Source organism: Schistocerca serialis, chromosome 2, assembly GCF_023864345.2.
Source record: "Schistocerca serialis cubense isolate TAMUIC-IGC-003099 chromosome 2, iqSchSeri2.2, whole genome shotgun sequence".
NCBI lineage: Eukaryota > Metazoa > Arthropoda > Insecta > Orthoptera > Acrididae > Schistocerca > Schistocerca serialis.
Window position 1 is genome coordinate 360,454,895 of NC_064639.1, and position 13,202 is coordinate 360,468,096.

At 39.3% G+C, this 13,202-nt stretch overlaps 1 protein-coding gene across 3 annotated transcripts in view; it reads right to left on the minus strand.

Annotated features, from left to right (window-relative positions):
- Positions 1 to 1,071: 1,071 nt before the first annotated feature.
- Positions 1,072 to 13,202, minus strand: part of LOC126457183 (S-adenosylmethionine mitochondrial carrier protein homolog) — a 63,674-nt gene continuing 51,543 nt past the window's right edge. For 2 of the 3 annotated variants that reach the window (XM_050093272.1, XM_050093271.1), the window contains exon 6: positions 1,072 to 1,943. In XM_050093272.1, coding sequence (XP_049949229.1) covers positions 1,817 to 1,943 — 127 coding nt within the window. In that variant the 3' untranslated portion in view covers positions 1,072 to 1,816. The remainder of the gene's footprint in view (positions 1,944 to 13,202) is intronic. The other variant, XM_050093270.1, reaches the window with a different exon arrangement.

Here is a 13,202-nt window from a genome sequence, read left to right on the forward strand (position 1 = left end):
TAACAGAAGGTTATATTATGTTTCTTTCATTAAATACACATTTTTAAAGTTGTGGTATTCTTTCTGAATCACCCTGCATATCAGTTCTGTTGGAAAATGCTAAGCAATGAAGACTATTTTCAATAAGAACGTTCTATAATTTACAGAACTGCAATAGTACCATTTTCTACATGTTCTTTATTCAGGAATCACCACTAATGCAGTTGCTGTTGCTTAATGCAGCGTATGATTTTCAGTTATATATTATGTTAAACATACATATCCAGACAGTAAATAAATGTTTTCTAAAGGACATCATATTTGAAGCTGACTGTAGAAATTATTTATTTCACCATTTCTGCAGTCAACAGCAAGTATGATGTCCTTTTAAAAATGCTACATGACTGCGAACTGCAGTCATGAGAAGTTAACAAATATTTTCTGTTTATAATCTGCTAGCTTGTGCCATAGCTTTGTCAATGTTTTACAGAATTGTTGTGTATTTTACATGCGAGAGCATGCAGTGATCTACTTAATACTGACATCACGTTTGCAGCATAGAACTATTATTTAGTGTAATGTATCAAATTACAAGAAACTGGTATCAGTCTAGTACTAAATATAATTCTTTCAAGGCCATCATGGCACAGGATTTATTAATATCAGGGAGCTATAAAATTATGAGACAGTATTGTTAGCCAGTACTTACCACCAGGAGACAACATTTCAGTACTGCCAATAAACACACAGCAAAGTATATACACTATCCTAACTTTTGAAACAATAGTTCCTTCATCATATACATGTGTCTGTATATGTGTGGATGGATATGTGTGTGTGTGCGCGAGTGTATACCCGTCCTTTTTTCCCCCTAAGGTAAGTCTTTCCGCTCCCGGGATTGGAATGACTCCTTACCCTCTCCCTTAAAACCCACTTCCTTTCGTCTTTCCCTCTCCTTCCCTCTTTCCTGACGAGGCAACAGTTTGTTGCGAAAGCTTGAATTTTGTGTGTATGTTTGTGTGTCTGTTGACCTGCCAGCACTTTCATTTGGTAAGTCGCATCATCTTTGTTTTTTTATATATATATATATATATATATTTTTCACGTGTTATGTATACTCCTGCAATTTGTGTTATTCAATTAGAAAGGAAAAAAAAGTTATGTTCAGCGGAAAATCACCTCAAATATCTTGTAGCCCAAGTTTGTAGACATGGGAGTGAGTAACAAGCTATCAACCTGAGCAACAGTGATTGTGCCAGTGGATGCTAAATATATTTCATACACTTCTCTGATACAACTTTGCCATCTAATTTTATTTATTTTTATTGCGATGCAGAATTAGCAAACATCAAGCTTTTGGAGCTGAGCATTTTATGGTGTTGTATGTGAAAAACTTTCTTCAGCAGCATGCGTTGCCATTTCTTTTTTCCATGTAGCTCCTAAAGAAAAAGTCCCTGGTTCCAGATGTTCAGAATTCTTTGTTATCTGCATATTGCTGCAATCCAAACTCCTTCTGTGCAGTGAATGTAGTGTATATTTTTCATATATCCATAATCACTTCAGCAATACTGCTCACAACTGAAGTATGACCCGATAATAAAGAAGTGCACAGTGTGGAAATTCTCTCTGATGAGTGCATGTGCAATGGCCCATTCTTTAATACATATTCAAGCGATCTTGTCAAGGCAGTTGCACTGTCTCAGCAATTAACGAAAATGGGCCTGCAGCTCCCCACAAGTTCCAATGCTAGCTTCGGCTAGGCTTCTTTGGCACTTTAAAGCTCCTCAGAGCACATCACTTCTGCATGTTATACAAACTATTAACACACACACACTACTCAATCTATAACCTCAATCTGTTTCAACATATAAGAGGAAATATCAACTGCAACTTCATAACTGCCAAAGAATACAGCACCACCAAGTGTTATCCATGTGATTCTGGGCAGAAATCCAGCAAATAACCTGTAAAAAGAGAAAAATTACATTTTAAATTAACTGTTACATGATATGAAAAAGTAGTTATGATCACATAAATCAATAAGACTATGGAAAATTATTGGTTGAACACAAACAATGGTGAGATGATGGAGACAATCAATCATTGGCATTCGGAAGCATTGAGTAGATTTGTGCACATTATAGAAAAATAGTTTGTGTTTGTGAAGAAAATGTATTGAGTAGATTGGTATTCACTTTGAGGTACAGCTTTAAGTTAACATGTCAGAATTACAACACTACCAATAAATATTTGCATTTTTATTATTTTGAATGTTTATCAATGAAGAGAAATATGTGGTACAATGAAGTGAAGCCTCAAATCACATTACTCATGAAACTGTTCCACTGCATAGTAGAATGTAATCAAATAAGTAACTTGGGAGAAAGCATATTACTAGCCAAAGTTCAGTTAAAATTGTAGTTTTCATCCCCAAACACATGTAGTGTTTGTATAATTAAAGTCCAGCCAATCTCCAAAACAAGTAAGACCTTGGTCACCAGCACGATTTTCTGTGGAAAGAAGGTAAAGCCGAAAGACTACTGAGCCAATTCTCTAAGTCAGGATGTTGTCATTAGGTTACCATTACATTAAGGTTACCTACTACTGGGCTTCCAAAACTACCTCAAGTAAAGTGTTAAATAGCTGATGATGATGATGATGATGTATGTTGCTAGTGCTACTCTGAGATGGAGAAGTTGGAACATGAGGAATTCATGGCTGGCAGCGTCAAGCTAGTTTGGAGAGCAAGAATTACAGTGTGGTATCTCACAGAGGAACATGAAACATTTAGCTCTAGGCAGGTGTATTTAGGGGAACTGTGGCTCAAAATCAGAAAGGTAGTTGACAAATCACTGGATAAATACACCATGTGATCAAAAGTATCTGGATACCTGGCTAAAAAATGACTTACAAGTGCATGGTGCCCTCCACAGGTAATGCTGGAATTCAATATGGTGTTGGCCCACCCTTAGCCTCGATGAAAGCTTCCACTCTCCAGGTATGTGTTCAATCAGGTGCTGGAAGGTTTCTTGGGGAGTGGCAGCCCATTCTTTACAGAGTGCTGCACTGAGGAGAGGTATCGATGTTGGCCGGTGAGGCCTGGCACAAAGTTGGCATTCCAAAACATCCCAAAGGTGTGCTACAGGATTCAGGTCAGGACTCTGTGCAGGCCAGTCCATTACAAGAATGTTATTGTCATTTAACCAATCCGCCACAGATCGTGCATAATGAACAGGTGCCTGATCATGTTGAAAGATGCAATTGCCATCACTGAATTGCTCTTCAACAGTGGGAAGCAAGAAGGTGCTTGAAACAGCGAAGCAAGAAGGTGCTTGAAACAGCAATGCAGGCCTGTGCTGTGATAGTGCCATGCAAAACAACAAGGGTGCAAGCCCCCTCCGTGAAAAACAACCACACCATAACACCACCGCCTCTGAATTTTACTATTGGCACCACACACGCTGACAGATAATGTTCACCAGGCACTCGCCATACCCACACCCTGCCAGCAGATCGCCTCATTGTGTATTATAATTCGTCACTCCACACAATTTTTTTCCACTGTTCAATCGTCCAATGTTTATGCTCCTTACACTAAGTGAGGCGTTGTTTGTCATTTACTGGCGTGATGTGTGGCTTATGAATAGCCGCTCGACCATGAAATCCAAGTTTTCTCACCTCCTGACTAACCGTCACAGTACTTGAAGTGGATCCTGATGTAGCTTGGAATTCCTGTGTGATGGTCTGGGTAGATGTCTGCTTATTATACATTATGACCTTCTTCAACAGCCGGCGGTCTCCGTCACTGAAGACAAGGCCAGCCAGTATGCTTTTGTGCTATATGTGTACCTTCACGTTTCCACTTCACTATTACATTGGAAACAGTGGACCTAGGGATGTTTAACAGTGTGTAAATCTTGCCTACAAACTTATAACACAAGTGACATCCAATCAACTAACCACATTCGAAGTCCATGAGTTCCGTGGAACTCCCCATTCTGCTCTTTCACGATGTCTAATGACTACTGAGGTCGCTTGGCAGCATACTGCACCTAACATGAAAAATGTATGTTTTTGGGGGTGTCTGGATACTTTTGATCACATAGTATACGTATTTAGTAGAAGAGTTCGTGATGAAAGAGACCCGCCAAGGTGTACAGCCTCTCTAAAGAAACAGTGACTACTGCACAGTAACTGTAAAAACAAAGCATAGAGATGCTAATTGAGATGCATTTGGCTGTCAGAAAGACAGTGTGTGAAGTCTTTAATACGAATACAATGGCATAACATAATCGAATGACCTCTCACAAAATCAGGAACATGCCGGTCATATGTAAAGCCTGTCAGTGGCATCAAAGTTAATGTCCACACCACATGGATGCCACAGTAACTGAAATTGAGAATGATAATGCAAGAGAAGAAATGCTGAATTCTGTTTACAAGTGTTCCTTTGCAAAGAAAAATCTAAGAGTACTGCCCCAGTCTAAATCCTGCAAATATTACTGTTGTAGATATTAGTGTCAGTGGCATTGAGAAACAGTTGCAATCATTATAACCGAATAAGGCGAGGGCCTACTTGGACCCCTATCAGAGTGTATAAAGAGTTTATGGCTAAATTAGATGGTCTTTCAACCATAATAAACTGTAGATATTTTGAACAAAAAACTTTGCCCAGTAGTTGGAAGTATGCACAGGTCCGACCCATTTATAACAAGCTTAGCAAAAGTGATGCACAAAACTATCTACCAGTGTCTTTGACAGCCATCAGTTGTAGAATCTTAGAAAATAGCAGTTTTCTGAGCTCAAACATAATGATATATCTCCAACAGAATTACTGACCGAGGTGGTGCAGAGGTTAGCACCCTGGACTTGCATTCAGCAGGATGATTCAAATCTCTGTCCAGCCATCCAGATTTGGTTTTCCATGATAGCCCTTAATCACTTAAGGCAAGTGATGGGATGGTTCCTTTGAAAGGGCACAAATGATTTCCTACTGTAATCTAAGCTTGTGCTTCATTACTAATGATGTTGTTGTCAATGGGATGATAAACTCTTAATCTTCCTTCCTTTGGACAGAATGTCCTCTCTGCCAACAAGCATGGATTCCGTAAACATCAATCCAGTGATTTCCACCTAAACATCCTGCCAGCCATGAATCAAGGCAGCCAGGTAGCTGCAGTATTTCTTAACTTTCAAAAGCCACTCGACTCAGTAGTGTACCAACACCTATTATCAAAAGTACAAACATATGGGTATCAGGTGAAATTTGTAACTGGATTGAGGATTTCTTGGTAGGGAGAATGCAGTATGTTATTTTAGATGGGGAAACATTGACAAATGTAGAAGTAACTTCAGGTGTGCCCTAAGAAGTGCTCTGGGATCCTTGCTGTTCGTGTTGATTATTAATAAACTAGCAGACAATTTTAAAAGTAACCTCAGACTTTTTGCAGACAATGCAGTTATCTGTAATGAAGTACTGTGAGACAAATGCTATATAAATAATGTCAGATCTCAATAAGAGTTGAAAGTGGTGTTCACAGACAATTTGTTTTAAATGTTCATAAATGTAAAAGTGTACACTTCACAAAATCCAAAAATGTACTATCCTATGACTACCTTCGCAATGAGTTGTAGTTGGAATCTGCCAACTCATTAAAATACTTTGTGTAACATTTTGTAGGAATATGAAATGGAGTGATCCTGTAGGGTTAGGCAAAGCAGGTGTCAGATTTCAGTTCACTGACAAAATGCTGAGAAAATGCATCCAGTCAGCAAAGGAGATTGCTTAAAAAACTCCTGTGGATTCCATCCCAGAATATTACTTAAGAGTGGGGACCCATACCACACAGGACTAAAGAGGAATTTGAATGTATACAGACAGGCAGTACGAATAGCCACAGGTTGATTTCACACATAAGGTGCATCATAAGGATCTGAAAAACCAGAAGTAGCTGATCCTTGAAGTTAGGTGGAAACTATACCACAAAAACATACTTACAAAGTTTCAAGAACTAGAACTAAGAGACGAGTCTTGGAATATCCTACAGCCTGCTAAGCATTGCTGTTGTAGGGACCATGAACACAAGATCTGACTAACGATTAAACTTCCACGAGCTTTAAACAGAGCTGTCATTGGCCACTGTCAAATTGTAAATGACTGCCATGTTACTGTGGCATCACTGTTATATAGATGCATTGTGACATCACTGGTGCTCGCTTCCTCATCAGATTTGGTAATGTTTTCATCCCATGTTGATTACCCCTGCTACAAACTTGTGATGGCTGGCTCCCCGGCTGTACTTTGCTGAGCTGCAAACTGCCATCGTTATTGACATTGTGTTTAGATGCTTCTATTTTTATAGCTTCTTTTATAACATCATCATGCCAGCTCTGCCTTGTTGTGGGAGAGCATACATTTCGTTAGGAGACAGCTGGTTCAAATAGTCATGAGCTACTGACTGTCTGATTGACAGAGGTGGATCAATGTGACCACTGTAGTACAACAGGTGTCATCACAGAGGAACAGAAAGGTTCAGTTGGATCTCTCAACAATAACAAGGTGCAGAATGAAAGTCAACAGAATGAACTATCATCAATATGACACAGAGAGATATCAACATAGGTGTCATAACAGCACTTAAGAAAAGTCTTAAAATTGCATTGGCCACTCAGAGTATCCCTATCTGCAATATTATAAGTGGGGTCGAACATGCAATTTGCAAGATGCCTAAGAGATTGCAGACTAAATTTATTGTGAAATATAGTGAATTATTTCAAAATCAAAACCATCACCATCTAACTTGACTGGGACTGAATACAACAGACTTTGCACACTCTGCAACAATCCTCTCATCATGGTTCTGCCTGCTGACAAGGGCAATGCATCTGTCATTCTGAATAAAGCTCACGGTGATGCAAAAATTCAGGTGATTCTTGAGGAGGATACCAACTGAAAATTACCATGGGACCCACCTGATGTCAAGAACAATCAGTTGGGAAAACATTAAAGCTCCTAAAACAGTAATCATTGGAAGAGGCTGTTATTGCCAATCTCATCCCACAGGTGCTGAGACAACATACACTTTATGAGCTATCAAAGATCCATGAATTGAATTCACCTCTTTGCCACACTGTGAACAAAAATAGGATACCAACATATAGATTGGCAAAATATCTGGCCAGCCAAACGTGGGTTGTGTGTACATCTCATCTAAAATACCAATGATTTTATCAACTGAACTGAGCATTTTTCTGTTGGGGGAGACTACGTAATGGTCAGCTTTAATGAGGTCTCCATATTTATGCATGTTCCTGAATGGATCTTCTTTCCCAGTTATTTGATAGTACAGTAGAGTCCCGTTATTAAGTAACCCTCTATTCAGAAAACCTGTTGTTTGATAGCGCAGTAGAGTCCCAGTATTATGAACCCCGCTATTCCCAAAATCCGCCTATTCGGAACAAAGTTAAGAAAAAATACTGATTTTTTACCTTAAAAACAGTAGAAACTAAAAAAGACATTGTGAAAAAACGTACATTTACTATTAGACAAAGAATTTAAAGAGAGACATACATAGAGCCTAAGCTTGATGAAAACACCTGAAAACATAGGAATGAAAGTGTGTTACAGTACATGTTGGTTCCATTTATACAATTCTGTGGAATAATTTTTAATCACTACTAAACACAAAAAATAACTAATTTACACATACTACGGAAGTAAAGTCAAGTAACTTGAGGATGTAATGTTCCGCCATTGCCACATGAATATAACATCATTTGGTGCTGATGAAGCATGCTATTCAACACAGCGCAAGGCAAGGTCAAGAGCATTTACCATATCTGTGTGTGGTATGAGATCAGTTTGAGTGTTAACCACATCCTCACTTTCCTCTGAGTCAATCTCAGCTGATGAGTCCTGCACCATTGTAAGAGGTCTTCATCTCCATACCCCTGGTGACCATTGTCATCAACAGCAGTCCAAACCTCAACATAGCTTTCTTCTCTGTCTTCAAAGCCAGGGGGATTTTCTTGACTAGTGAAAGAAGATCACAGTCTTTCACTGGTGTAAAAGGTGTTTCAACAAATTCCAATGCAAGCTAGAGATTTTTCCATGATTTTTGTAATGCACCATTACTGGTGTTATTCCAGGCTTGAGCCAACAAGTAAATTATATCTTTTATCGTAATTTTCTTAAGTTTTTGCAGGATTGTGATTTCATTTTCATCCTCTTCGAGTGAGGTGTGAAGCAGCATTATTTTGTATTTTTATTTAATGGCCTGCATCACACCCTGGTCAGTACACTGAAGAGCTGAAGTTGCATTCAGTGGTAGAAAAACTGCTTTGATGTCTCCACAAACAAGTTTCGTTTCTTCTGAGTGAGATGGAGCATTGTCTATAAACAGCAGGGCACAATTAGGCATTCCATTTTCTCTAATGAACACAATCACTTTAGGGACAAATTGGTGTTCCAACCGTTCCTTGAACAAGTTGTGCTCCATCCAAGCATTTTTTGATTATTATAATACACAGGAAGTGAGTTGATGTTATAGTTTTTGAATGCTAGTGCTTTCACCGATTTGCCTATTACCCTCAGCGGAAGTTAGTTTGTTTCTGGGTAGTTGCTGTGAGCTAAGATAGTTAGATGTTGTTTGCCCATTTTAGGCCCTGGGGCAGATTTCTCTTCTTGCAAAGCCAGACTTTTGGTAGGCAAAGCCTTAAATTTCAGTCCGGTTTAAACTGTGTTGTAAACTTGCTGCAGTGAGCAGTTTGGAGAAGAAACAAGGTCTTTAAATTCTTATAGGTAATTGGCAGCTGTTTCGCTGTCAGCTAACAGCTTCTCCCCAGCAATTGTGAGGTGTCTAATTCTGTGTTTTTTCTAGCTGAAAATGATGGGTCACCATTCATAAGCTTGTTCATTGACGCACCTTTTCTTTTACCACAGAACCAGAAATGGGGATTCCTTTCTGTCTTTCTTGAGTGAACCACAAGAATAAGGCCTTGTCAGGTTTCTCATATGAAGACACAGTTGTTTTTTACCACTTTTCAAGAGCTATTTCACTTGATCCAGAACAAAACTGCTCAATTTTAACGCGATTTTTTTTCCAGTCAGTAATTGTTGCCTTTCCGACACCATATATGAGTGATAATTTAGTAGCACATTCTCCATTCTCCAGTCTTTTTAACATTTCAAGTTTTTGTTTTAAAGTATACAAAGAATGGCCTTGTTTACTTGCCATGTTTAATGTTTGACATCAAGTACTGTGAACATAAAGAAAAAAGGCACAGTGACTCAGTAAAGTAACTCAACACTTACGGAACAAAACTTAACAATAAATTTACAATAATGTGTTTGGAACGAGGGAGGGAGAGGGGGGATAGGTAGGGTGTCTGTGCTATGAGTTGTCGAAGGTTACTCACAGATTTCATCACACTTAATTTATGACTTAAGATGTCAATACGTTGATATTATTCATGAAATCCGCCTATTCTGAATTCCTGCTAAACTGAACAGTGTTCGGTCGCAATTAGTTCCACATAACGGAACTCTACTGTACAGTTGAGGGGTTGTTTAATTACGTATTGACATCATTATATTTCCTATATGGCGGCCAGTATTTTGACCAGATGGATGGCGTGACAATGGGAAGTCTGTTAGCTCCATCCATAGCCAACCTTTTTATGGAGAAATTTGAAAACATCGCCTTGGGCACAGTTCTTGGTAAGCCAAGTTGCTTTTATCATTGTGTCAATGACACATTTATCATCAGGCGTGAAAAACTGGCTGGCATTCACAACCACATTAGATTTATGATGTAAGTAGAGGTGGATGGTGCATTGCCTTTCCTTGGTGTTCTCATTCCCCACAAATCCTGTGGGCACCTCAGCCACAGCATCTACAGGAAATTAACCTATTCCGCCACCACCATCTGGCACAAAAACGTTGCATTCTGAACAGCCTCATCCATCATGTTAAAGTTGTTTCAGGTGAATGCCTGCCACTGGAATTAAGCCAACTCCGAAGAGCCTTATCGTAAAATGGCTACAATTACCAGCAGAAATCACAGCCCATTTCTAGTGAGAAGAAGAGAAGTAGAAACTTGCATTCTTTCCTTTCTGTGGCACAGTGTTGAGAAAGATTAGCTGCCTCCTCAATAGACACAACATTTCATTTGCATTCAGACCCCCAGCAAAAATATGACAGCTCATGAGGCCCATGAAGGAGATGATAGGGCTCAGAACACCTGGAATGTACCAGATACCATGTTAATGTGACTGCTTCTATGTCGGGCAAACAGTATGCATTGTGGAGCAATGCAGGACGGATCACGAGAGGTGCTTATGCCTATGCTATCCTGAAAAACCAGCCATGGCAGAAAATCAACACGAGGTTGTGTTCACTGAAACATCTGTCATTATGAGGATGAACGGATGTTGGATCAGCATTATAAAAGAAGCTATAAAAATAAAAATATCTGAAAACAACATTAATAAGGATGGTGGTTTGCATCTTAGCACAGTTTGGGACCTGGGCATTGCAAGGTAGAAGTGGGCGCAATGGATGCGGGATGAAAACATTATGTTGTTTGACTAGGAAGCGATCAACAGTGACATCACAGCCAGCAGTGCAGCTATATAATGGTGACACCGTGTCGACACAGCAATCATTTAACACTTACCATTGGCTGAGAAGAGCTTGGTCGAAAACTCTTGGTTTTTTAACCACCTGACATGGCTGGAAGCCCAAGAAAATTTTATCATGATCTCACTAATTACAGAAGGCTCAAAAGCATTTGAGGAATACATCTTTCATGTACTCCATACACCAATGGAACAGGAAGAAACCCTAATGAGTGGTATCCTTGACTTTGCATTTCAGAGTGGTCTGATTGTTGCCAGAACTAAATGAGTCTGATGTGACCATCTCCTTGAAGCTCTAACTTTTGATAAGGATCCCATCATATCCAGCCCCCTTCTGTTGCTTGACCATACTACACCTTTGCAATTATGAGCTCAACAGGCTGATTAAGGGCAGGAGAGAATTTGTATCCCTGCTGAACAACTATGGCATGATGGGCACTGTTGACTCAACAGTGAACAGTGACATCATGGTGAGCATAAATCCTCCTACGTGGTGAGCCAGATGCTCAGCAATACAGCACCACATCAGCAGGGGCCAGTTCCCCTGGTGCCTTAGCCATGACAAGGCTGCTGGGCCAGCAATTCCTCACTGCTGGCCCAGGAATTCCACATTCAGGATTTTGTGGTAAACAATTGACACTGACTGCAACTGGACACTGAAATAAATTCAGTGGTGATAAATGAAAATTTTTGCCAGACCAGAACTTGAACCTGGATTTCCCGCTTCTTGTACAAAATGGAATTGACAGTGAGCTTAGTGTAACATTACCCTTTGATCTAGTACTAAGCAGCCATTATAGATACTCCACGATTAGTGTTTGTGTCCCAGTATCATACCCCTTGTCACATGTTTTTTCTTTCCTAACACCTTTGGAGCAACTGCTCGATAATGGTCAGTGCTGCTGTGGATGTAGAAGTGTCAATTTGGGTGTCTGTGCTTTTTAGTGAAAGTGTGTGTACTTAAACCAAAAAAATGGAACAAGAAGAAGAAGAAGAAGAAGAATAATGCAATAGTTCACTCAAAAGCTAATGCAACTTTCTTGGTTGTAGAATATGCCTATATGCCGCACTAAGCCAAATCATCTGTGGTACCAGCTCATCGTTCCAGCCGAATGTGATTGTGGCATTTCTTCAGTGAGCACCAGAGCTGCGACAAGTGACTGGAATGTTGTGTTTGAAGAATGCTGAGTTGTGCTAAGCAATTTGTGCTTGTAATGAGCTCAAGGAAATGCCTGCCTGTTGGTACTCAGCTGCAACAAATGTGTACGGCTACATCTTGGCAATAAAGTCCACTGTTCATGCTACAGTGTTGTGGTCGCCAACGCATATGCCGAGTATCTTCTGTGCGTCAAGTGGTAATCACGACAGCAAGGCAGGTGTTTCGTAGAATATATTCATTAACAGTATTGCTAGCGAGGTTCATAGGTGACACTGACTCTTCTGTGCAAATAACCTTTTCTAATCATTTGGCCTCAAACTTGAGCAATTGGTCAATCCGAGCATTTTTAATGGCAGTGTATTTATCAGCACTTTGTAGTCAGGCCAAAATATCCTGAACTTTTGTGCCCATGCCCTTGTTGAGAGTAGTGGGCTAACACAAACTTGTTCTCACAAACCATACAACAGGATTTTCTTCAGAATGGTTGCAGGTTTAACTGTTTTATGGTTGACAAGTATGTTCACAGGTACACTGACAGTTGATGTTGGATTCTGCAGTGTAGATAATTAAGATTTGATATGCAGAAGATGTGCAACATGTTTGACGCTGTTGTTTCATATTTGTTTGTGATGTGGCATGGGTTGAAGTGTTGGTGGTGATAAAACATGTTGCTGTTTTAGTATGAATACTTTATTAACAACATTTAATACATACAAGTGATAGCATAAAACAATTCAAGATTGAAACAAAAGAACATTAAAAGGCAATGACTAAATACGTGATCGGAGAATATAGGGACATCACCAATAACATTGCAGCACTTATGACATCATGTCTTTATCACACTTCAGATTCATTCTTTTTGAGTGATTCTGTTACCAACAGAAATTCATCCAAAGATAGTGAAGGTTTAAGATGCTCTTCATTCATATTTGACATTTAAAAAACGAGAGGCTGAATTCAAAAATGCTATGCTTCTCTTGAATATGATCAATAAGAAAAAATATTTCAAATGAAAACACTGAGAAAATGCAGAATGCAATATTGGGTCTATGGCAAATAAATACATATGAACCATGATGTATCAAAATAAAGACTGCAATACATTTGACATTGAGAATTAACTACAAGATAGTTTTGTGCAGAATGGGTGTCTTACCTGTTGAAACAGTAATCAAAACAGTGGATGAAAGCTCACAGCAGATTTTTAAATTACATTGATGATAAAGACATTAAATGTGACATAAGCTTGGACTGAGAAAGGAAATTGGAAAGGAGCCTGGCATTTCAAGCAATGTAGGGAAATAAACAAAAAACCTAAATATGGATGGCCAGATAGGGATTTAAACCACTGTCCTCCAAAATATGAGTTCAATGTCTTCACCACTGCTCCACCTCAGTTGGTGCCAAAAAAGTGGAGTTAAAA